Source organism: Lonchura striata, chromosome 5 (genome assembly GCF_050655825.1).
Source record: "Lonchura striata isolate lonStrDom1 chromosome 5, ASM5065582v1, whole genome shotgun sequence".
Lineage (NCBI taxonomy): Eukaryota > Metazoa > Chordata > Aves > Passeriformes > Estrildidae > Lonchura > Lonchura striata.
Genome location: NC_140707.1, coordinates 44,332,235 through 44,358,156, shown reverse-complemented (window position 1 = coordinate 44,358,156; position 25,922 = coordinate 44,332,235). Strand labels below are relative to the sequence as shown.

Sequence of the window (25,922 nt, the reverse complement as noted above, 5' to 3'; positions counted from 1 at the left end):
GTTATTTGCATATTAAGCTACAATGAGTTAAAAGAGAAATCTAAATTGTAAATGAGTTTTGGAGACAAATCAATGCTAATGAACAACAATTACTTCAGTCACCGTGTGAATTAAAACAACATCATTAATAAAGCTTAGGTGCTCTGCTGGCAAGCATGTCTTTAGTCCCTGGCAGATCATGTAAGATCTAAATTAGGAGAAATAGCAAGCACAAAGGAAGTACATTTAAAATTATTTTGTTTTGAAGCTCCACTTCAAACAAAAGCTTCAGAAAAGCCTACAAAACTCAGAAAATCTCATCCAGACATTTTAACGACTACCTTGAATGAATGCCTCATAAAGTATCAGATTTGCACTAGATAATGACAGAAGATCTTATAAACCTAGAAGATGAGTCAGAACAGCCTCTTTTGTTCCTTTGCTTGCATATGAAAAAGTCAGTGAAAAATCAGAATCTTTCCTTAAGAAAAAAGGGGCTTTTCTTTGAGCTAAAAATAAGTCTAAACATCCTGTTCTTTACCTAAAAGCTCAAAACCAGCTGCAGGTAGTAACCATGTAGGGAGAAACTACAGAGGGCACTGTTGTATCAGTTTTTAAGAGTTACAATGGTGATAGGACCCAAGTATAGAAGATTGTCAGGAAAATAAATAAACTGGCTAAAGAAAGAATCTGGAGTTAGGAGAGCATGCAAATGCACTAAACCTAAAACAATAATAAGGCAAAAACATTGAAGCTGAATTTCTGAAAGAAAATGGACTGAAAGAAAAGTTCATGTAACAGACTGTCACGCTGATAGGAATACTGCAGTGCACACATTTGGCATTTTCCTTTGTAGTGCTTTCTATGGAAAAGGTAACTAATCATAGTGCTGCCTTATCCTCTGCAAACAGCAACCTATTACTGGAATACCACTCATAATCAATATGAAAATGAGTGATGAGTTTTATGTAAGTCTTCCACAGGCAGAATTTATCAACAGAAAGAATATCTTCACATTATATAGTCCTTTCACAGTGTAAAAGGCCAGTACTGTTTTATTCCTTTTTATGACACTTACAAATCAGTAATTTATATTTTGAAAGCAGTGCAATATTAAATTAAATTAAATCCCACCCTTTCCAGATGTTTAAATATACCAATCAAAACCAGCAAGAATCCAGCTGAAAATAATGTAACCCTGAAATCACCGTAGGCTTGACATTCATATGAAAGGAGAAAGTATGTTAAATAAGTCAGCATAAATACCTTAGTAAATCTATGCAGAATTATTTTTATACAACAAATGGGCTTCAGAGATACAAACATTTATGAAAACAAATTTTATAAATGTTTTACCGTTAGTTTACATGAAAGTCTGCCTGTCTTTGATCTCATTTTACTACAAATAACCCCAATGACGTTTTTTAATGTAATAAATTTTGAAATGTATTTCAGCACTGCCTAATAAGAATTGCAAATAATACAAAACAGCCAGCTACAGAACAGTACAGAACAATTAATGTTTTTTGCATTTTTCATTTTTATATTTTAAAAGCATTATTAAGATGTGAATTATGAAACAGAAGTACTGAAATAAGATATGGATAGTATCAATCATTTAATGAGACTTCAGAGAAGAAAGGTGCTACTTTTTTTCCACATTGTGGTGGCAAAACCCACAAGTAGCATGTTTTGCAGTACTACAGAAAAAAAACACAGGACTTTTATGAACATTGACTCAAACTCACATTTAAAGAGTACTACATGGAAGGTAATTTGAAATTAAGTTAGGCAATGATTTTGTAATAAACCAAACAATAAATATTAACAGAAAAGATGCTCAAGGAAATGAAACATACCAGAAAATTGTCTAAAGCTATGTGAATGAATGAACAAAACAAACAAAATCAAAACCACAGACGGTGCCTGTGGATACTCACTCATATCCACATCCATAAGAACTGTGATGGTAACTGTGAAAGAATTGTGACTCTAAGCATGCAAAGACAGATGTACTACATGAAAGGAAACTGCCACAGAAAATGAAAACCTGATTTTTTTTTTCAAAATTGCAAAACCAGAAAACATAAATATATTGACTAAGACAGACCTCAGTTCTCTCACAGACACTGAGACCTAGAACTTCTAAGTGATTTCAGTAATTGTTTCAAGCAACTTATTAACAGAAGACAAATCAAAAACTAATGTTCATGTCAGAAATGGGTTTCATCCAGGTTTTGCCACTTCTGCCTTCGAAGCAGGGCCTGTATATGCAATGCTTAGTGGAAAAGTTTGCTAAATTTCAAATTCATATATGTTGTCTTTAGCCTAATTCTGTTCCTAAGCCAGAATTATTTTAAAATTGCTTAACAGTCTAGTAATCTCTTTCCATCAGCATTATTTCTGGCAAAGTTTTGCTAAAATAAAGTTTCCTCTTATTTTATTGTTTCCAGCTGTTGATCAAAATTTCACTAGTATTACTTTTATACACCTTTTTTAAGTGTATATGATTGCGGGCAGACAGGCAGTTTGCACATGTAAAAAAACTAACAGTTTGTTAGATACAGAGTATTAATAAAAGAAATGCATAAATGTCTATTAACCTACTACATACACTCTATGACACTAGGTGAAGTTCTCAAGGCATAAAACATGTTCCTTCTATGTAAAACTTAACTGCATTTGAAGGCAGAAATTGGCAGTGCATTCCTAGAGACACGCAATTGGATACAAATGGGGCTGCTTTAGAGACTGTTATGTCTATGCACATCACTTAAATACAATTCAAACTGTGAAAAAAGCTTTGATAATGTTTACAAAATTGACTTAAACATCTTAATGCATTTTTCCATTTAGCTACAATAATGAATGCCAAAATGTTACTAGATAACTCTCTAAATATTCAAGATATTTAACAAGATATTTAAGGTTCCTTTCTCCCTATGCAATAGAACACATTAAAACCAATTTTACTATCGTAATTTATTCAAAGCTTGATTATGAGCAATAGCTGCAAGAAGAAATACAGCATTGTTGATTCATATCCAAGCATTTCACTTAACTGCATTGGATAATAGATGTGCTCCTAAAGGAGTATAAAAGCAAAGTGATTAGTAGTCATTACTGTTAATTAGCATTCACTTTACATTTATAGGGATGAACCTTTTCTCTGTTGAACAAATGAAAAGCTTTTATCTGAATGTCTATCAAACCTGGTCAAGGTAGGCACTGAAATAAATGCCAGTGACCAGTAAGTTGAATTCAAAACAACAATAACAAAGAACGCAAAACAAAATCTAAGGATGTATCATCATCCAATTAGTGAGATTCAGTTTTTAAACAGGAAAAGGTCTGAAGGGAATGAGCAAAACTGGAAACTCATACTTCACATTCTGCAATCTTACTGATAAAAGGAGGAAATGTGTGTTTATCAAACTTGCTGCGAGTGCACAGTTCATTTGACGTCCTGTAAACAATGCCTGGCTGCCCATTCCCAAATGCATGTGAGAATCTTGCAACCCAGAACATCATATTCAGCAGGCAAGGTCACACTAGAGATGCCCTGGAAATGGCAAATTAGGAAAACCTGGCAATCAGAGGTTTCAAGCTGACCAGAACAAGCCCTCAGGGTTGCTTACCATCTTTCACCACCAGCCTGACTGTCTCTGCTTATTCAGTATTAACACAAGAAGACAGGGAGTGAGTGGAAATAACTCAGAGAGAAATACATTGACTTTTTTGTTTACATAAAGCTCAACACGTCTCACAGTAAGAAACTACTTAAAAGATATTGCCAAAGATCCCCTTCTAAAAAAAAAAAAAAAAATTAAAATCCTGACCCTGCCTGAACTGGTCAGATGAGACACACAGAATTTCAGGCATCCTGTTGATTAAAAAAAATTTCCTTGTTCCCAGATAATTTTAAAATTAAATTTAAATTTAAAATTCACACAACCCCCCCAACAACTAAATAAACCCTGTTGTTTGAATGAAACAAGATATATAATTATTTTTACACTGCTTACATTACTCCCAAATATGCAATTACTTCTTACCCTCTTCCCTTCATTCACACTTTCATTCACCGCTAATGACAACAGTCATTTCCGAGGTGTAGGAAGTTATGGAACTCCAATCCAGAATTGATTAAAAGAAAAAATAACACATTGATTAGAAAATGTAATAATTTAGCACAATGAGGGTAAGGGACAATTCAAATCCTTGCAGATAAAAATTTACTCATTATAAAACGTGGAGGAATCAAGTCTATGAAAAAACACAGCAAATATTTTCTCTCTCAAAAAAAATTTTATCAAGAAGCACAGTTATTTTTTTTCTTGTCAGTATAGGCAACCACTTCATACAGTTTCTGAAAGTTCCCATTTAACTTGCATGTTTTAAGACAAAAAGAACAGTGCTAGGAGATGTGGTCTCCAAATATCCATTAAATCTACATGACTACTAAAGGGCCCAATCAATAACTTTGATTGTTTTATCTACCACAGTTTCCCTCAACTGGGCATTGAGGATTTTGTACAATTTTTTTTCAATATTTATGCTGTAATTTCACTTGCCATACAAAATTCTGTATTTGAACTCTTGAATTAGATACAAAGATAATCTTATCAATATATCAAGGGTACAGTATTTGCAATAATCACAATGTAGGCAAAAAAAATTATGGAGGAGTGGTTATTTTGGAAATTCATCATAAAGAAAAGTATCTCTTTGTATAATTTAATCTTTCTCCAAAATACTGAGAAATACAACTCTGAGATATTAATCCATGTATCTACAGATAATTAAAATCATTACAGGAAAAGACCAGATTTTCTTTAATAAAAACACGGAAGATTACTAGAACAGAACTCTTCTGCATGCCTCTGAACTCTCTGAATCCCTTAAGTGAGAGGAGGAGAAAGCTACCTACTTTTTACTTTTACCAAAAATAATTTGGTGAAGAGCATGCTGAAGACATCAGATTACAGATTCTTCAAGTCAATCAGGATTCCACAACTGATAATTGTTTGGCCTCTTTAAGATTCCGAAGAAATTCTGCGAACCTTATTTGTACGAGTTAAGAGTACACTACTAGTCTTTATCATGCACATACTACAACTGAAGCCACGTATATCTTACATCTAAAACCAAGTGATTATTCCTACACACTTTTCAGTTTCTTTTATGATATAGTGTCTTGTAACAGAAGACAATTAAGCAATGCTGTGACAGGATACTATATTACATTTATTCATGTATTTTTCCTGGTAAGAACACCTAAATCTTTCTACAAAAGTCACAGAAAGTCAGCAATTGCACTGAATCTGAGAACTCATTTCACCCATTGACCACAGCAGCTGAATTCTGGAAAAGGGTAAAAGAAAGACCATTTCCCTAGAATGGAAGACTATTAGCAATATCAAGGAATTGAAAGTTTTAGGTTCCCTATCTGAAGGCCAAAAAATAACCTTATGTTTCATCCATTCATCTTAAACCCTGAAGAACTGTTTCTGAAGAAATCTCACGGAGTTTCACTGAATACTGATAGGACCTAAGTTACTTCAATTCCACCTGGGCCCACACAGCTCAAGTACTTTGTCTGAGATGAAATATCTTAAGTAACATCTAAAATGGCATTGCTATTGCAATTTTAACTCTCAGACAAGAACACTTTCTTTCTTCACTAAACATCAGACTTGGCACATTTAAAAAAATAATGATCCTGTTCTTAAAAAGTAATTATTAAATACAAGAGTCACTGCATTACTAAGCTCTTTATTTCTGTAACTAAAAAAATGTTACTTATTCTTCCTGACTGACTGTTGTAAGATTACTGTTCCAAAATGCAACGATATTTTAGAAAATAAATCTCCTTTCCTTCCATTCCACATCACTGATGAAATGAAACAGTGCCACAACCAAAGGCTGTTATTATTCAAATGTTTCACACATCATATATATCCAACATTAATATTTATTTTTCAGCTGATCATCAATGGATGACTTCATAATTAATATTGCTTCAGTCCTGAGAGCCAATATATAAATTTATTTCAAGTGAACTCCATATTTTTTGAAAGCTTGCAGGTTCTAAACCCACAAAGAGCACAACAAAAAGTATTCTGACAGAAATAACATGTTGAAACTGAAAAGTCACTAAAAATCTATTTGCATGATTTATAATAAACATGGGGAAATATAAAAAAAAATTAAATCATCAATTTTTAAAATATTAATTTTTAAAAAAAGCAATTAAGCATGTTATCAAAAATTTGAAAAAGAAGTGATAGAAGAAAGACATTTTTACCTAGTTCAATTATTCTACAAATTACTTCAGCAATGGAAACTTACCAAACAAAGACAAAGACTTATGGAGTAGGTAAGGCAAAGAATTTGAAAGAGGACAGAATTGTCTACTGAAAATTAAGTACCTTGTATTGGTCTGTTTAGTCTGAAAGCTGCTACAACCACTGCTCTAAACAAAAGTTTAGCCATAGTTCCATGAGATACAGAAAAAAATCCAACATTCAACCCATCTAATACCACTTCTGTATGACCACGCATGAAACATCACTGCATCACTTGAACAAGACCATAATTACATTGAAAAGGGGATAAAACATTGAAAAGTGGTTAAATATTGCCTCAATTAAAATGTTGTACTAAAGTTTCACAAAAATGCCTTCTTGCTCCAGTCTTTCCTGCCACTAGAGGAAAGGAAATATAGTTTCTCACCACATTTCAAAGACAGTGCTATCATAAAACCTCTAGAAGATAATTCAGGTAACTAAGAAACTCTAGTGCTTACAGGCTTGGCTAGGAAAATCTCCAATACAGACAGTAACAAACATGGCCAAACAAGGAACAGTAATCCCCATTCAGTAACATTGAGAGAAGAAATTATTCTTTAGAGTTCAAGATTTACACGTCTCATAAAGTAAATATTCTACTATCAGGGGAAGACTGCATAGTAATATATATTTAGACATCATATAAGTACTCTGATATGTTTCATAATATGTACTGAATGTAGAATCTCAAACATGGCATTAGGCAAGTAAAAAATAGATATAAATTTCCTTTATACCTATCAATCACCTGGGTTTGTGACAATAAAATTAATAGCTTTACAGTCAATGACAGTCAGTATCACTCACTGAGACATGAACTAGAACAGGACTGTTGTCCTGGGTTTCACAGAACTGTGAGGGAATATTTAATTATTTTAAAAACTTGTTCTCATAGCAATGTTTTATAAACATTGTATACTTCCAGATCCATACAGTTTTTTTTACAGAGTTTTAATTTTTTACTAAGTAAGTACTAGCAAGAGAAACATTCTTTGCCAATGGAAAGTAAGGTACACTATGCAATATTGATTTAGACACACCTTTCCTGTAGTCCTGGCCCCAAACCATTTGACTGAAGAAAAGAGCGATGTTATTTGACCAGTGTTTTAAAATTACAATCACTCAAAGACGGTTTTGACAAGGCTTCTACAGAATTCATCCCCTCCCTACAAGGGAATGCAAATTGACTTCTCTGTTTAAAACTATTAACATCCGGGGGAAAAAATTCCTAAAGCAAAATCCTCAGCTATTTAGACTTAAATAGTAAAGCTTCTAAACAGTACTTATTAAAAATGTGAAAAAATAAAACCAGAAAGTTTTCAAAGTTATTCCTAACACACTGGAAAAAAAACTTAGTAGTCTTCTTAAAACTAAAATACCACAGTTGCTGTAGTTTATTTCTCCATATAATTTTGCAATTATTCATCAAAACATGCAAGACACTTACTGAAACTTTTGTACCAGAATTTCATAGCTAGGTTGTACTGTAAAGACATCATTATATAACATCTAACATTATGGCAGTATATTATTAATATTTATAACCTGAAGATATCATATATTGGGCTTAATAGTTCTATACAGGAAAGAAATAGTTATTTAGTACGAGACAACACAGCATCTCTTTCAGCTATAGTTATAATTATCATGTACAAACTTCCAAAGCAGAAGTTGTCAAGATTTAACACTAGCATTAATTTATGTCAGGGATCCATTCCTCCAAAGACAGCAAGAACTGTAGAGGAAGTATCATCTTAATTGCCACTAATTTGCCCATTTTAAATTAAATTGATCAGTAATTTATTACCCTACCCAGCAGCAGAATGCTGTTAGCATGCAGTTTTAAGAGACAGTAGATACCAGTCCTTCTAATTTCTAATACTATCGCGTTTCAAAAATAATTTAAGATTGCTGTATCATTTATTTCTTTTGATTCCTGTACTGCAGGATATGCACATTCCATTTAAAACCTCTGTGAAGCACTCTAGAGCATAATCATAGAATCATTTAGGTTGCAAAATGCCCTTGAAATCATCGAGTCCCACCATTAACCTAACACTGCCAAGTCCACCACTAAACCATGTCTCTAGGCACCCAGTCCACACAACTCTTAAACACCTCCAGAGACAGTGACTCAAACATTTCCCCAAGTAGCCTGATCCAATGCTTGATACCCCTTTCAGTAAAGTTTCCTAATATCCAACCTAAGCCTCCCCAGCACAACTACAGGCTGTACTGCCTACATGAACTATTCTCCTGTTCTGTAGTCTCATACTCCAATACAGGCCTATGATCATGATTTTACATTAGAAGAAGAGAATTTCCTTGCCAAAAATCTTTACAAGATGCAACATTTGACTCCAAGATGTGTCAGGAAGTACACTGCAGTCAAACCACACTTTTAGGTCTTATCTGCAATTTGATTTTATTTAACTGAATACAGAATAAAGCCTGAAGTGTTTAGGTTCATGAATCTCAATCCTCATTTTAATGAAGGAAAGCGATCTACAAAATGTTCAATACCTGACAGGAAGACTACAAACACCTTTATCTGAAGTTTCATTAAGTAGTCTATACCAGTTTAATAAATAAAATCACATACTTTCTTTGAAATAGCAGTTATGATTTTCTGAACAGTGCATTCGTTTTAGTACTGCACACTGCAATAATCAACACAATTAGCTGGAATGGACACAGCATGCTCACTCAAACACTGTAGAAAACCTCTAGAGTCAACAGGAGGTTTTCTATTTTTTTCAATGAGGTATAATTTAGTATTGGTAGAAATAAAGTACTATATGAAAGATTTTGAAAAAGACCAGAGAATAAATTTTCAGTGGTTTAGAAAGGGCTCATCGTGTCTCTTTAATTCATTTCATAGCTATAAAGGATTGATATATGTTATTGCTACTGTGTCATGTATTAGAATATAATCACAGGGCTACCAGAATCAAAACTATCATTGTGAAACATTCTGTAATACTTGGAGAATGACATGCAACATACAAACAAGTAACAGATTCTGGTTTACACATCATAAGTGTATTCAAATGGAAATGTCAAACCATTACTTCCCACACATTGATAAATGCACAAAATCCAAAAGATCTCTCATTACAGTAATCAAGCAATACATTATTACAAGTGCAAAATAAGCTAAATATTCTATTTATAGATGATTGTCACAATTATGTTTTTTGTTGTACATGCCAAGCTCCTGTTACAGGTGTTTTTATTAAACAGGAAAAAGATTTTGGCTTGAAATGAGGATTAATAAGTGTGACTTACATTGAGGGAAAGGAATATAGTTACACCATACATTTACAGTGGAAGGAAGAAGAAAGGAATAGAAAAAAAGTGAAAGTCTTCTTTTTTTTTTCCTAAAATTTTTCCTTAAATACTTAAGTGGATCATTTACTTAAATTCATAAATTAATTAAGCAATATAATAATATAATTATCCCCTACTATATAATTGCTTTCAATCAGCATACCTTAACAAGTTTCATGAGCTGGTAAAGGTCTTCAACCTCATCTTCCTGGCATGCAGTATACACTCTTCCAGTATTTACACTGGTACCTTTTATAAAACCACGATAGAGTGGCAAATCCAATGCATCAGCATATAGGTCAATGGCATGGTGTCCTACTGTCTGATACATATAGCTGTCCAATTCATCAGTCTCCCCTGCCACATTTAAGAAACAACCATATTAGTTACATTGTTGCAACAATTACAGATAATCACAATGCCACAAAGTACTGAGATAATCTAAATGTTAATATTTTTCAGTTCACAAACAGATGTTTGGTGACAACACCACTATAAACATGGAAAGAAAAAAAAAATGATTTCTCCACCCAACAGACGTATGGAAAGGAAGACATCTGTCACAAACATGCTGCCTATTTGCAAATTGTGGTGCCTTTCCTTCTTCCTGCTTCACCCAAAAAATCTACCAATTCAATTCTGCTTCCATTCACATGGTAATTTTAATAGGAACACAGGTCAGAGGCACAAACTCAGATGAATTTCAACGTATTCAGATCAAGAAATTTGTAATGTAATGCAACTCTGAGAAGAAGCTATAGGTTGTCAAAATTTACAAAACTTAACTATTAAAATTGTTATCATGGTCATCACAAAACAAGACTATCTCTGTTTAGGTAGAATAAAAGTAGACCATTATAATGTTTTGACTCTGTTTAATAAGCAAAAAGCGTATTAAAGCTTATTTCCTTTACCATGAGAAAAAAAATTAGCCAAATTTCCTTACAAGCAGTTTGTAGCCAGCAGGTAAGGAAAAAGCAGCTAAAAATGCAGGTATCATGCATTAGAATTACATTTCAAACTATACAATAAATAATTTGCACATAATTTTTTTCAGATAATATTTCTAACAGATTGACAAAGTAATAAATCATTATTGGTGAAATCTCCTCTTTATTACAAGCTAACACAATTCACTATTTTATTTGTAACTCTGGTACTTCTCTGAATTTACACAGAGACATCAAACATTTCTGCTGTATACCTGTGTAGCACATCTTGCAAAGAAGAAGGTCTGTAACTGACCAAGACAACTAATTTGTGATGTAAGAATTAGGTCAGTCACCTTTGATGCCACACAACAGGTACGGTTCTACACAAAACAAGCAAATCCAAACCCCTAATCACAACTAACCAACCTAGACCAAAAGAGTAGATTTAAAGGAAATTTCAGTGATTTCAACATGCATGAACATGACAAGATCTTTAAGTGATATTCTGCTTAGCATACACAGTTTCTTTATTAATTGAGACTCTCCAGGCAACAGTGGTAAAAGATAAAATAAAAAGAATGGCATAGAATCCACTATTGCCTGAAGCACCTCAATTAACTTTCTATAAAATTTCCAACTACACACTTAAAGAGAGCATTTTATGATTTTAATGATAATATTCTACATTTCTGATGAGGATAAATTAGTTTGAAGGCAACATATTTCAACAAGATTCGAGATTATTATGTCCTAGCTATGCAGAAAATAATTTTTTCCTATACTCTCCTAGTATTTGCCAGTTCTGCCCATGACTCATTTGTGATAGCAGCTCCCTTTTTCCTTCCCTTTCTGTGTACCCACCTACTATATAAGTTACCCAAGACCATACTTAACTGCTTAATATATGTTGAACAGTGAAACTAGTTAACATACTTTATACTTTAGCGTCCTCCCCTACCAACTAGAAACAACTCACTTTTTCTTTTTACATTTAATACATCTTCATAGCATTTTCTTTTTTATACCCCTTTCAAGTTTCTATATTGGCCTTCAATATGCAAAACCAGAAAAAAACATATATAGAAACTTAATTCAGGCATGGCTGTGGTTCTGTTGTTTCTCATATATTTTTTAAAAATTTCCTGTAAGAAATGTGGCTTTCATACCTGTATTTTCAGCAGGTCTTAAATTGGCTAGAGCAACAATCTGATGCCCAGCAGCAACACACTGCATCATATTGTAACAACTGTCCTTCCCACCACTGTAAGGAAAAGAAAATAGTGGCAATTAAAAGTATAGATAAAAGTTTTAGACCCTTTCAACTTTTAACTAACTGTTCAAAAATAAATATTATCAGAACTGTTTATAAAGTTTTGAAATATGAAGAGCTGTAGAATAGGAACAGTAGAAAAAGAATGATTTCATCATATATTTACTACCTATATATAGTGCCTAAATACAGTAACCATAAAGCACATAAAGAGTTTTGCATTTTACTATTAATCTGAGAGATTACATGAAGAAGAGCCACTGACACTCTTCCAAGACTGTCTTTTATTCCAGAGATTAATTACTCTGTACTCATTACTAGTTAATTTGAATCAAAACCCCAAAATCTGCTCCAGTGAGTTTCCAGCATTAGTAATCCTTTTAAATTAGGTCTGTCATGCAGAGGTGACACCTAGGGACACGTTTTAGTGGTGGACTTGGCAGTGTTAGGTTAATGGCCTGATTCAATACCTTAGAGGTCTTCTCCAACTTCATTGATCCTATGTCAGGAATAACAGTTGACCTTTGTGGGGTATGTTGCCTAAACTTTCAACATTTTGAACATACTTGCCATTCTTAAAAACTTTAATTATTACAGTAGTTTCAGTTGACACTGCATAGAACATACAATTTTTTTGCTGCATTTCACTGCAACTAAAAATTATTAATGCTAGTAAAAAAATATAAAAGCAACATAACCATACTCTTGTTTGAGGCCAACACAGAGAACACAATTAATTTTAACATTAGTTCGAGATCTACAGGAACCTTTTGCACTCTCAGTGAGGAAAGAATCCTGTTCTCTTGATGTAACTGAAAAATTATCTCTGGATTTTAATCAATAGAAAAAGAAACATCACAATCTACAATAAAAGTGCTCTAGAATACACACTGCTTAAAAGATCCATGCTCAGACTCATGGCCTTTGAAGTACAACTGCAGGTGGAGATTCTATACAGTTTCTTTAAATGACAAGGCACAAAAACCATGGCAGGAACTGCAACAGAGATCTATGCAAGCTCTGTAAAACTGCATTTTGGTTTAGAATCACTGAGACATGCACAGGAGAACAAAAGAGTACAAGCAGTCCTTGCTATGATAGACTATTGTGTTTCTTGTGGTCACACTATTACTGTTTCTACCTGAAAGGGAGGTGAAGCAAAGGTGGGGCTTGGCCTATTCACTCAGGAAGCAAGTGAAGGACAAGACGAAATGGCCTCAAGCTACACCAGGGGAAGTTCAAGTTGGACATCGGGAAGAATTTCTTCATGGGAAGGGCTGTCAAGCATTTGAATGGGCTGCCCAGGGAGGTAGTGCAGTTGCCACCATGACTGCACATGGCACGTGGTGCTCTCGTCGAATTGACAGGTGGTGATCAGTAAAATGTTGGACTTGATAATCTTGGAGGTCTTTTCCAAACTAAATGATTCTGTGATTTTGAAACAAACTTCTTCAGAATTTCCAGCTTTAAGCTCTCCCTTTTATTTAGCCCTCTATGCAAGAGCTTGAAAACGCCCTAGAGGAATGTAACCCTTTACTTATTCCCCTCAATCTCTGCTTTATCCATGCAAAAAATTCTGTATGGTGTCTTTAATTTGTTGTGCAATTCAAACCTGAAGTAGAAATAGTGTAAAACGAGGCATCCTTTTGTACTTCAAAGATGTTCATAAAGCAGTTGCTTCTGTTTCAGTGCTAAAAAGTAAATATAAATATGATCGATTCCTACTTTGAGAGCCCATCTCTATGTAACATTCTTCTGATGCATACCGACAACTTCCTTCTAGCCTATATACAGATGCAAAAGAAAATTCAAAATCATACATTCATTAATTTTGAACACTGTTCTTGATAGCTTCATAATTTGAACTTCCAGGCTTAACAGAGTAATGAGACAAAGACTCTTTTCTTTCTGAATGACTCTATGCTAAAAAAATAAAAGTCTCCCACTAGTTCTGATTTCAGCTACAAACAGCACTCCAGAAAAATAACTGTATGACAAGAGATAGTCACCTTTGCTGTTTACAGTATTTTAGTATTTTTTAAAAATTGAAATCAAAAATTAAAATGTCACTGGAATAAATCTAGTAATTCTTTCAATGAATTCATGTATGTATGTATGTATGTATATATATACATATATATATATGCATTTTGATATCCATATTGCTTACATTGGCCCCACTAGTTAGTAAGTGGAAATCTTGGAAATCTGTGCTCACTGAATCACATGCTACTGTCCTGTTATTCATTCTCTGTATTATTTACCACAGCCCTAAAAACTACCAGTACCAAGAAACAAATGAAATGGTGCCCACCCACAAGACCTTCCAAACTAAATGTAAAACACAATATGGTTAAGACCAATGAAACCAGACAGCCCATGCCCATGGGAGGAAGGTGGACTCAGAACAGTCCACAGAGGGGAGATGAAGACAAGTACTGAGATAGCCTGGGGACCCCTCTCAATTCCCAGCATAGAAAAAAAAATCACAAGGCCTTTTAGTAGAAAGCTCCAAAGTGAGGCCAGTCAGGGTTCTGCAAATATGTTAACAGGCAGGCTTATAAACAAAATACCAGAAGAAAAAAAAAAATTTGGGTAACCGTGAAGATACGAATCTATGAAAGACTTCTGAGCAAAATTTCTTTCCATAAACAAATATAATCACTTACAGTTAAGAAAATTCTAGAAGAATTTTAAAGAGTTGAAAAACATCATATTTCAGGTTGAAGACTGGCTTTTAAATGCCTATGATTTAGCACAAAACAAAATGCAGGGTTTACCCCATAAATACCACCTTAAAACAAGACTATCAACTTTTAGTGTGGCCAACATTCTACAAGGAAAAAAAACAGGTTAAAGTAGTTTCATACATAATCCTGACCTTTGCAAAAGTAAGAAGCACTTTTCAAATACTTTTTCCCCCCTCTGATCTTTGGCTAGCTCTGTTACAAAGACTTCAGACACTTTGATGTCTCTTTAAAACTCTTCTTTAAAACTACTACTGAAACTAAATCCATCCTTGTAAAATAGACCATTAAAATAGCAATTGTGTTAGAAACCTGTTTATAGGATTTTATTCAATCCTGCCTTTTAACACATTCCTCTGCTCTGAGAATATCAAAGTAAATAATCCTGAAAGACAAAGTCTTATCTATAAAATAAAGTAAAAAAATTTGAAGCTGATTTTCCCTACACCATATTTGAGAAAATCTAGAAAAACAGACAACATTTCCTGTATTTTCTCCTCTACATGAGGTTTGGAATGATTTGCAGTTGTTGTGGCCAAACCCCAGTTTCAGCAAGATTTGATATTCCCTGAAAGAATTTAATACATTAAATGTTTTTGGCTTAATTAATAATAGCTACTGCACCCCAAAATAAAAATACACAGTTCCCATCTACAGAATTCTTTTTCACTTACAGGTTTCCTAGCTTGGTCTTTTTTTTTAATTAACTATTGTTTCTTCAAGTAAAACCCATATGTGTTTTTGTTTTGTTTTTTTTATCGGATCTCCTCATTAGAAAATGTTAGTTAAAAAAATTTACAAGAATTGCAGAAACTAACAAAGAAACTTACAAAAAACATGGGCAGGCGTGGGGGGGGGGGGGGTGAGATAGCAAACACAGCAAACACAGTTACCCTTGACAGACACGGCTGTGTCCAACGATGGAAACAATAGCTTCATCACTTTAAAACTGGCAAAATTTAATCTCTCGCAGAAAACACACTAGGAAATCTATCCTGAAAGAGCTTAAGATACTTGGAAAGCAAAAGCACCTGCATGTTGAACTATAAATGAGCAGAACTCTTTTAGAGCAGGACATGCGGCCCACGCTCGGCGCCCCCGGCGGCCCGGGCTCTCGCCGTGCTGCAGACGAAGAACCCGGCACAGCGGCAGAGCGGCGAGAAGCGACTGGGGCAAACGACTGTACGTGTTGTTTTAGCTGAGGGGGTGGGGGTGTGTTGGTTGGGTTATGGGGGTGGTTTGTTTGCTTGGTTTCTGCTTGTTTAATTTTAAAAAAGACACCGGTTATTCTTTAATTCTTCCGTAACAAGAACTAGAGAAGAAACTGTCCCAGTCTCTCCCTACGCGCAGGCAGGGACCGGCCCGCCGCGGCACTCGCAGGTGGCTACTGCAAGGGCCACGGGCAGAGCCAGCCGGCGGCTGGGAACGAGCTGGGGAAGGGAGGCAGCAGGAAGCGCATGGGCGGGCAGGCCGAGCGGAAAGGGCCGGGCAGGTCTCCCGGGCGGCGCTGGGTGGAGCGCGACCCGCGGGCGGGCAGGGCTTCTCCCCGCGCCCTTTCTCCGCCTGCAGGACGCCCCTCGCTCGCTCACACAGGCGCTCCGTCAGCGCGTTACCTGATCAGAGCCACTACTCTCATGCTGCTCGCGGGCCGGGGGCGGTAACACTGACAGGGAGGCGGCCGGCAGCCGGCAAGCGTAGAAGGAGCCCGGTCGCACGGCCACCCTGGGCTGCGCACGCCGCCGGCTCCTCCGTTGCTACCGCTACCGCTTGGCCGCCTCCCCTCGACGGGCCTTCCTCCCGGGGCAGGCCGGCAGACTGCCTGCGCGGACCGCGGCTCGGCGTGCCGCCGGCCCCCGTGCCCCGGCAGCTGCGCTGCCTCCGCCGCGGCGCTGCGCGCTGGCCGGGGCGGCGCGGCCCGGGCGCGGCCCGGGGTGGGCGGGGGCTGGGCGCGCCCGCGGAGGCAGAGCGCCGGGCGCCTATTGAGGGCCGGGCGGCTGTGCTGGCAGGCCCGGGCCGCCTGTTGGAGGGCATCGCCCTCCTGCCGCTTCCCCGTGCCTGTCTATTGCCTTCTGAAGAACCACGGACCTGTTCTAAGTGACTGCTGCCTAGGGAGCAGGGCCCACCGAAGGAGACCACCCCTCCCCTTGGGATGCTCGCGGGGGTACTGCAGGGCACAGTCGCCAACTCCAGCAGGGCCCGCTGGGAGGGCAGGAGTTGCTGCGGGGCTTTACAAGTCGCCGCCGAGCAGTGACTGCGGCAGCGAGGAGGTTGAAGAGCGGAGCTGACCAGGCTGCCCCGCTGCTCTCCGCTCGCAGGCGAGCACAGAATGGCCATCTGCATCCTCGGGTTCAGCTGCTGCAGACCGAAAATGGATCTCCTCATCTGATCCCTGTTCTGGGCCAGTTTTCTGAGCATCCTGCTATGAGGCATATGACAGATACCCCTGTAGGTTTGCAAGCTAAGTCACAAGCTTACCCAGGTGTCCAATCTTTCGATACCTGGCACAGAAGTTTATTTCCCCCTTGCCGCAGAAGAAACGTGGGTTAGTTCTTTCGAATAAACTTTATTGCTAGACTAACTTTAGGAGTCCTGAAAGGCATTGCAGTTGTTGTTGTGGCAGAGTTTGAAGCAGCAGTCTAAGGGCCCGGCTCTCTCCAGGCTTTTGCTCCTGGGGCCAGTGAGGCTGAAACGGGCCGAGAAGGCACTGGAGCGCGCTGGGCTGCCCGCCTGGCTGGGGCCGGTGTGCAGGGTCAGCGGGACCAGCGCCGTGCTCAGCGGCAGCCTCGGGACTGCCCTGGGCCAGCCTGCCTGCCACCTGCAGTGGCCAGCAATGCCCCTCCGTGCTTCCTGCTGAATTTACTCGCAGATACCACAGAAGGCTTTGTCCCTCCAGGCTGGGATGAATGCTTTATGCGTTGTGAGTGCTAACTTACCAGTCCCCTGTAACACGATATTATACAATGCTATATAACAGTCTGTACCACTCAGGCTTTACATTAGGTCCTTGCATATAGGGTGCTGAGTATGAAGTTCCCAGGAAAAGATGGAAGAAAACATTCTAAAAAAAGCACTTTGTTATAGTGATAAATGTTCCAAAATAAATGCACAGTGAAGCAAGTATATAAGTTTGGGGTGTTTTTTTTTATGTACAGCTCATGAAACAGCTTGAAAAGCCACTTTTTTTTTTTTTTTTAGATTATTTTAGTCAGCACATGATTTATACAGTAAATCACTGTAAAATAGGAATGAATAATTATGGGCAGATATGAAGGTGTTGATGCCTTCCTAAATACACTTTTCAAAAGTTAAGAAATCACAATTAATATAAAACTTATTTGCTAAGTAGTTGTGAAAAGATAGTAAACACAAAATAGATTTTTCTGCATTGGAATAATTGCAAAAAACATACATTAAAAAAAAAATCTTCATGCTTTGGCCATCACGGACTGGCATTATGAAACTGAATATTTGACTTGCCTTGAAATTGCTTACAGGGCGTTTGAGTTTCCTACTAGTTTATTGATGATGACATAATGTGTAAATTTTTGAAAGCTTTTTCTGCTCTTCAAAACATCCTAGATCTAAAGGAAAGTGTCTTAGATGTGAAATTTTGATGAAACTACAGGAATTTTTTTAGGGTTTGGGACTTCTCTTTTTAGCTCATAAAGATAATGAAGACCTGTTCTGAACTAAAAGAGAGATTTTTAGCAGAGATTACTAAAATGAATGAAACAATACTGCATAGTACATGAACTAGTAGAAAACAACCAGACCTCTGAGAAACTGTACAAAAAGTCAGAACAAAGTTATTTGATTTATTGCCCAGAAAATAAAAAAAAAGGAGGAAGGTAATTTTGTGATACATCACGTCTATATTTTCTGGGTTTGAATAATAATAATAATAATAATAATAATAATAATAATAATTATCACAAAAAAGAGTAATTCGACCAGAATATGCTTATTTGCAATACTTAGCAATGATACATGGAAAGTAAAAATCATGTGCATAAATTATTCTACTGCTTTGTAAAACTGAGAGGCCATATAATCTGTAGCTGTAATCAGATAGCATTAGAACAAATACTCAACGACTTGTAAAGATCTTCTAAGCATTGTTAGAAGATCTGCAAAGAGTAATTCTGAAATCCTGCATTTCCAAAAAGGTCTGTTATTATTAATCTATTGCTGATACAATGTAGCTGGGCTTTGGGGAGATGGTTCTATTGTATTCAGTTTTGCAGCTTCCAAAAAACTACCAAATTTCCACTTACAAGTCAGACTTGTTTGAAGTAGAAGTTAAATACAGTACTGTAGGGCCAAGGTCTGCTTCATTTACTAGTGCAACTGGAATTTTTGCTGGTACTTGATGAAGACATCAGTAGTTATTTGCACAAACAAAAAAGTGGCATTTGGGACCCAGAATTCAGGAACTATATCAAAATTTAATTAATAAAGTGGCGTTTCAAAACAAATTTGCATTTTACACAAAAGGATGCTGTTTTCAAATCAATGTGGAATATATTCTATGAGAAAATCTGTTTGCTTTCATTCACCTAATGGAATAGCTCTTGTGTAGTGTCACTGCTCTTAAAAAGTTCTGCCATATGACAGTGGACAAAAGACAGTGCACCATCTCTCAAACTGCTTGCCCCAAGACATTCTGCTATACTGCCACAGCAGCTCACACAATGAAATCCACCGAAGCTGCCTTTCATCTTGGGGTAGTACTGGCTAGTTTGTGCATACGGCCTGCAATGGCTCAGTGTTTCTTTTTCACCCTTTTCTGCCTAGAAAGTTGAAAATAATGATAATGAATTGGTATAACTGGAGGAACCTGTCAGAGGATTGAAAAAAGCAATGCAGTATCCCTAATGATCTAGAATAGTTAATTAAGTTCTCTTATAAATGAGTTCCAAAAATAACTTACTTTCAGTAAGTTATTCTGAGAAACAGTCATTTTAGCATACCTGAGCTGCAGTGCCTCTTAGCAAAGGACCAATTATCTGGTGATTGGCAGTTAAAGGTGAACTAATGAAGTTCTTAATTAAAAGATTTCCTACTATAATCACCCGTAAGTAACAGAATACTGCATACATAAAGCAGATATAACGTTAGAAGAATATTTCCATTTTGAAACAAAGGTTTTGAAAATTGTCTCTGCCTTTGCTTTCAGAAGGTCCAGAAAAGGAATGTTGGAGTTTTCATGGGTGTAGCTGGCAGTATGCCACTATTGGCCTTTATTAGGGTGTCCTGCCCTGACTCTCCTACAGTCAGAGGTGTTTTCCTCATTTAACAGGTGGCTTCATTTTTTGCTGCTCTTAATACCCAAAGTTCTCTATGTAATACAGAAAAACGGTTTGAGATTTTACAGGAGAATATGTTAGTTGGACTTTTAACTAAGAAACTGACAGCAGAGTTCCTTTAGCTGCCTGTCTTTGACAGCTTCCCTGAATTTTCACTTCACAGTAAGCAGGATATTTTCAATTTCTCTGCGAGATAAACTAGAATTATATTTTGAGAAAAAAATTCTGGTTTGTCAGCATGGGATGCATTGACATACTACTAAAATCTGAAAAAAAATAAATTGCTCCGGCAGCATCTCAGATTGTACATTCAGATGTACAAGGACTCCGGGTCCTACTGTCTACATTTCTACAGCTCAACAGATGTAAAAAGTATTGCTCTGAATGCCGCATAAGCACACTAACAGTTCATGATGCCCTACATAAAACAACCTGTTAGGATTAGCTTGGGCACCTTGTTACATTGATCATCTCTTTTTAGACCAAAATAGGCTTACATTGACTTAAAGTTGATCTCCAGCCATTCACACAGACATGGCCCTGGTGATCAGGGCTGTATGTGAAGAATGAATTATTTGGCCTATGGTCTCCTTGCTCTTAAGTGCTCCATATAAACACCACTAAATACAGCTAATCCTCTTGTACTTAGTACGTAGTAGTCAGGCAAGGCTTGTCATTTTCATAGGTGATTTGAATTCTTGAATTATGAAATTCAGCAACTTTATTTTATCCTTTGTGTAGAACCTTCTAGACCTCTTGGACTGGTATTCATTGACCACTATGACAAACAGAATTTAACCTAAGGTAGCATTATATAAGTTCTTAACTAACAGCTAATTGTCCTTATATGATGTCAGCTTTTCTAAGCTTTTGATGAACTTCATTAACCAATCTACCATTCTTCAGAGAGTCTAAAGTATAACATTAACCTTAAAAGGTCATGCTTCTGTCAAAATGACCAGTGTTTCCATCAGGGACTAGTGCAAGCTAAATTAATATTCAGTGACAGATGAACATTTTTTTCACTTGACTAAATGAGTTTTCAGTGTTCAAAATTTTTACTCTCTCTATTAGTAAAAGAACTAACATTAAATACCACCAAGAGAAACTGTTGAGTGTGACTGGCAAAATCATTAATTTACCTTTTTTTCTGTTCCGCATAATCCATGGGATTTAAATGTATTTTTCTCCATGTGAAGTTTTTAGGTACTTTCAAAACAAAAAAATATGTCTGACCACCTTCAGGTTATCAGAAAGCCTGTAATAATAAAGGAGTTTCTGGTCTATATACATCTATTTTGATTGCAATTAAAAATTTAAGTGGTGATGTTATATTTACAGATTTAAAGCACTTTCATATTCTCCTCACTTTTTCTCATGTATTAAAAAGGTGAGGGTTTTAAAAATAAAGATTTCAATTTTTTGTGGAAATTTTAAATACAAAACAAATTTGCGAGCTAATCTAATGATACATTGAAAGAAATGTAAATCAGAGATGAGTTTATTACAAAAAAAGTACATGTACAAGATTCAAAACCAAGTCTCTGTTATTTAACATGAGATGTTTTTTGTGAAACTGTATTAACTGCCAATGAGTACTGAAGACAGAAATTTTGGAGTGTTTCTGTATGTTAGAGACAATTAACCATTCTAGAGAGGAAGGAGACTAGGCTCAATAGTCCTTAAAATGTGTTCATCATCCAACAGATTTGAATCTAAAATGATAGGATTTAATTTACTGGGAGCTAGCCATCTATTGGCTGCAAAACACCCAGAAAAAAAGATATGGTCATGGATAATAATCTGTGAGAACAGAGAGAAATTAGCTATCTATTTAATGAGATTAAGCTACAGTATCTTCTCAATCATCATAAACTAAACCACTAGGATCTTGTAGGCAGAAATGGCTGAGATATTTTTACAGAGACACTGAAATTTAGAGAAACAGCTTTCAATGAAAAAAAAGTCAGAAAATTGAACTGTTACAATGAAAATCTAAAAAGGAGCCATCGTCTCTTATTGTAGTGCTATATAATTTGAGATCATTCCTCACTTACTAAATAGTTCTGCAGTTCATCATTGATGAAAACATTTGAGTAGGTTAAAGCTGGTGAAGTTTCAGGGGAATAATCAAACAGCAAGTTTTTTTGGCCCATTTGTTTCATTGCAAAAATCTTCCTGTACCATAAAATATTTATAACAGAGCTATAAGTAATAAAAATTACTATTTTCTTTTCATTCCGCTGTTCCTATATGTTCAATTTTGTCAGTAGAAATAGCATAACTTTAACAATCAAAACAGATTTTAATTTGTCACAGTTAATACTCTTCATCTCACAGTTAGATTTTTCAGGAGAGAATTAATCTAGTAAGTATGGAGCTGTTTTGACCTAATTAGCAAAGTAGTGAGCTTAATTTTGAGTGATACAGAGAAAGCATTTAATTGCTGAAAAGAAGCAGCAAATCAATTTCACTTTCCAATGTCCTGTTGAACTGTATGACATCATGTGTAGTATAGACCACTTGACATAATCTGCCTCTGATTTTGAGTCCTGAAGGAAGGGTGGCTGTGACAGTGCCCTTTGAAATAACATTGAAGCTTCAGCTCCCATGTCAACATCATGCTCTAATCAGTGCAGTCTTTTTTGTCACAGGGTCTTCCACCTTATAATTGACCCTGACATATGCTATTCACTCTACCCCTTGGCTTTGGACATATAATTCCTGTCATGGTCAATTATTAGGTGATAGAGCCTGCAACCACAGGGACCGTTTCTTAAAATCATCCTACACAGTAAGCCCTGAAGTGACCAAATTCACATCTAACTGGAGGGACAGAGAGGATCTAGTCTTTGATAAAACTAATATTCTTTTCACTTCTATATAGAAAAATGTCAATTTTCATCATCCTATAAGTTACTGAGACAAATGGTGACAGTGCTATTTCTGAAACAGGTTAAGGAAAAGTACAAAAACCTTTATCAAACTCAACACACTCTGAAATGAGGAAATTGTCTGTATGAGCATACAGTACGCATAAAAATTAGATTACACTACATTTGAAAGGCAGATGAGAGTTTAAGAGTGACAAGTGGGCAAGTGCTAAAAATAAGGGTATGTTACTTCCTTTCCAACACTGCTTTGTCTGTATGCTTTCTTTGATGTTATTTAAGCTTTGAAGTAAAGAAATACTTTTCAAGACCCTGAAAGGTACTTCTGATGACTATATTGATAAGAACTGGTTTTGAATAAAAAGATCTCTTGTGGTTTTCCTATTGATTCTATAATGCCTGAGAAATTGCACAATGACAAAAACGAGGACACCTGCTCTCTGGTCTTCATGTAAGCATTATGATTTTCAAAACCAAGCTGTTTTGCAGTCATTGTATTTCTGCAGAAATGTTAAAAAAATCATTACAACTTCAGGAATATGAGCTGACATGAGCAAAAGTTTACCATCCATCTGCAAAGATGGAAAGGCAGTTTTGTGAACTACTAGTTCACGTCACAGATTCTCTGTCCGTAGCCAACTATGCCACTAACCCACTAAACACCGTGTTTTTTGCTGTATGAACATTAATTTCAATTCGCTAGGTGCCATTGCCTGTTTATTTGGGTTTGGGTTTTTTGGTTGGTGGGCTTGTGGGTTTTTTTTTTTAAAAAATTGTAGGGAATTTTAATAATCTATAGTATTTTCAAGTCACAAATTTTTTCTCTGTGGGAATGTTAGACTGGTTTGTTTCCCTGCTGACAATTTACTTAATTCTGTTGTATATAGAACACAGTTCAGAAATAATCTGTAGAAAAATCTTGCATATCTGCTGAGTTTTACAGGTAATACAAGATATAATATTCTGAAATATGTGATTTGGTGATATCTTTATTGCATCTTTTAGCCTGAATAGACAAAGCTCTAATTAACATTCATACAATTATCTAAGTCTTTAAAATCCCATCTGTCTTAATGATGTATACATAGCATAGCAAGCCCAATAAATACCAAGCACATACAATGCAAATGCTTTTAATTTAAACTATAACACTGCTTACTGAAGCTCTTGCACATACTCTGTGGTTCAAATGTATGGTTGTTATAAGACTTGAAAACCTTCCTCCTGAAGCACACAGTCCTGTATATATCTCAGAGCTGTTAGTTCAACAAATGCTGTTACTTTGTGCGATTTCCAAACAAGTAAACCTTGGAAATGACTCAGCTACATATATTACCTGGTGTGTAACCTGGCTCAGGTGTTTGCAAGACAAAAACAAAAACTAACTTTGACTGAACATAGGAATTTATGTGAATGCTGAATTTCCACACCTTCAGAATTTAAAAAAAAATTAAAGTGCTGTTCTTAACATGCATGCTTTTATCTACCCTGCATGTATCATGTGACATTCTAAACATTCTATCGTAGAAGAGTTAATTCAGCTTTCAGCAGTGGGCAGTCTGTGAAGCAAGGAGAATAACTCCTGGCTGCTTTATGGTTTAAAGCATGATTGAATATACTAACAGGGCTCCAAGAAGTACTCATTTCTCTATTTTAAAAATATTTCATCTCTGTACAGGTCTCATCCTCTCAAGAAGTGGAACATCTCTATTGCACTTAAGAAGATGAGGCAATAGAGCCCAAAAGTACTGACACACCACCAGTGATCTGAATCTTGAAATTTTATTCCCTGGTCAGTAACTTGTTGATTGTTGCTTGATCATTCCTGCTACTTCAGTTGCTCTTTGTTTCAGTTCCTCTCTATATAAAGTGACATAGCTATACCTTGCAGAGTATTTTGAGAATTATGGGAGTGTACAACTGAGTAAGATACAAAACATCATTGTAGTATGTATTTTTAAGAGTCTTTTTATAAACCTTTTAACTCCATTGCTCTAAAAATCATTCTTATCATTAAGATTATGGCAATTAAGGGAAATAATTTTTGTTTAATCAATGAGATAATTTATAGTTATACAAATTTGTAAGATAAGCTTTTTTTCAATGTTTATATACAGGTTCTTCTGGGAAAGTAGACAGGGACATCACAAGTAGTATTTAAATCTCACCACGGCAACTGATTTTTCTATGCTTTATCAAATAACATATTTGCAAAACTGCCAGATGGGGAGAGAAACTGCAGTGAGAAAATAATGGTGAGGTTTGTAGTACAGGAAAAAAGGATCAGACATTAGATGCATTATTTTAACAGCGTGAGAAACTTTAAACATTTAAAAAACTTCTTAAATAGAAGCTTTTCATTGATCTCTCTTTGGCAAGGATAGCAAAAGGAAAAGGTGAAAGAAAACCATACAGCTAAATCTGACACAAATCCTAACCAAACACAATTAATAAGGAGTATAAAAATGGTAAATATTTGAATGATAAATCTTGTGGTAGTATGGGAGGCAGGTTACTATAAACTTTGCATTAGAGATTTTTATTAGGGTTTATCCAGTCTCTCCTAATTCCATTATGGATACTATTGGTAAAAAACAGCTTTGAAAAATTTGATTCTCCTAGGCTCTTATGCATACTACAGCATTAAAAGCAAACACTTAAAGATAAAAAACTTGTGAAACCTCAGTGCATTTTTTTAACCCATTTGTAGGCAGCATTAGATCAACAACAGAAATAATTGCTGTCACTTTGTACTTTTTGACCAATAATTCTCTGTATTTTCTGCAAGAAACTTGAGTGATGCAAATGACCTTATTTTTACAGCATGCTTTTATTAAATAGTTTATTATTTTGGCAGACTAATAAAGATTTTGGTATTTGCTTTTATTTGCAATAATATTACCACGACATAAAAAAGGATTTTATGTTCTTTTTGAGGAACAAGGAGGATAAAAGTGTTGATGGATAGTGCAACTAAGGCATCAGCAATGAGCTGGAAATGAGACACATAAATATGAAAGCAGAGCTAAGAAAATAGAACTGCACCCTTGGCCTTTCTTAAAAGAACATGCACATGCCATGGTTCATTCATACAGTTACAGAAACTCCTTTTGTTTT

General features: G+C 36.0%; 1 protein-coding gene and 1 long non-coding RNA gene across 7 annotated transcripts in view; one reads left to right on the top strand and one right to left on the bottom strand.

Moving 5' to 3' along the window:
- DPH6 (diphthamine biosynthesis 6) overlaps window positions 1–16,487 on the bottom strand; it is a 223,400-nt gene extending 206,913 nt beyond the window's left edge. For 3 of the 6 annotated variants that reach the window (XR_014955604.1, XM_085580407.1, XM_085580408.1), the window contains exons 1-3: window positions 15,640–15,774; window positions 11,758–11,852; window positions 9,823–10,016 (exon numbers count right to left, since the gene is read on the bottom strand). Coding sequence is in view for 5 of the 6 variants with exons in the window: in XM_085580407.1 (XP_085436533.1) it covers window positions 9,823–10,016; window positions 11,758–11,852; window positions 15,640–15,686 (336 nt within the window). In the remaining variant the exon portion in view is untranslated. Of the gene's footprint in view, window positions 1–9,822; window positions 10,017–11,757; window positions 11,853–15,501; window positions 15,775–16,221 lie in introns of those variants that run through there. The other 3 variants (XM_031504994.3, XM_077784065.2, XM_085580409.1) reach the window with 3 other exon arrangements.
- LOC146767345 (uncharacterized) overlaps window positions 15,662–25,922 on the top strand; it is a 108,819-nt gene continuing 98,558 nt past the window's right edge. The window contains exons 1-2 of the long non-coding RNA XR_014955606.1: window positions 15,662–15,790; window positions 24,484–24,597. This is a non-coding gene — a long non-coding RNA (uncharacterized LOC146767345). The remainder of the gene's footprint in view (window positions 15,791–24,483; window positions 24,598–25,922) is intronic.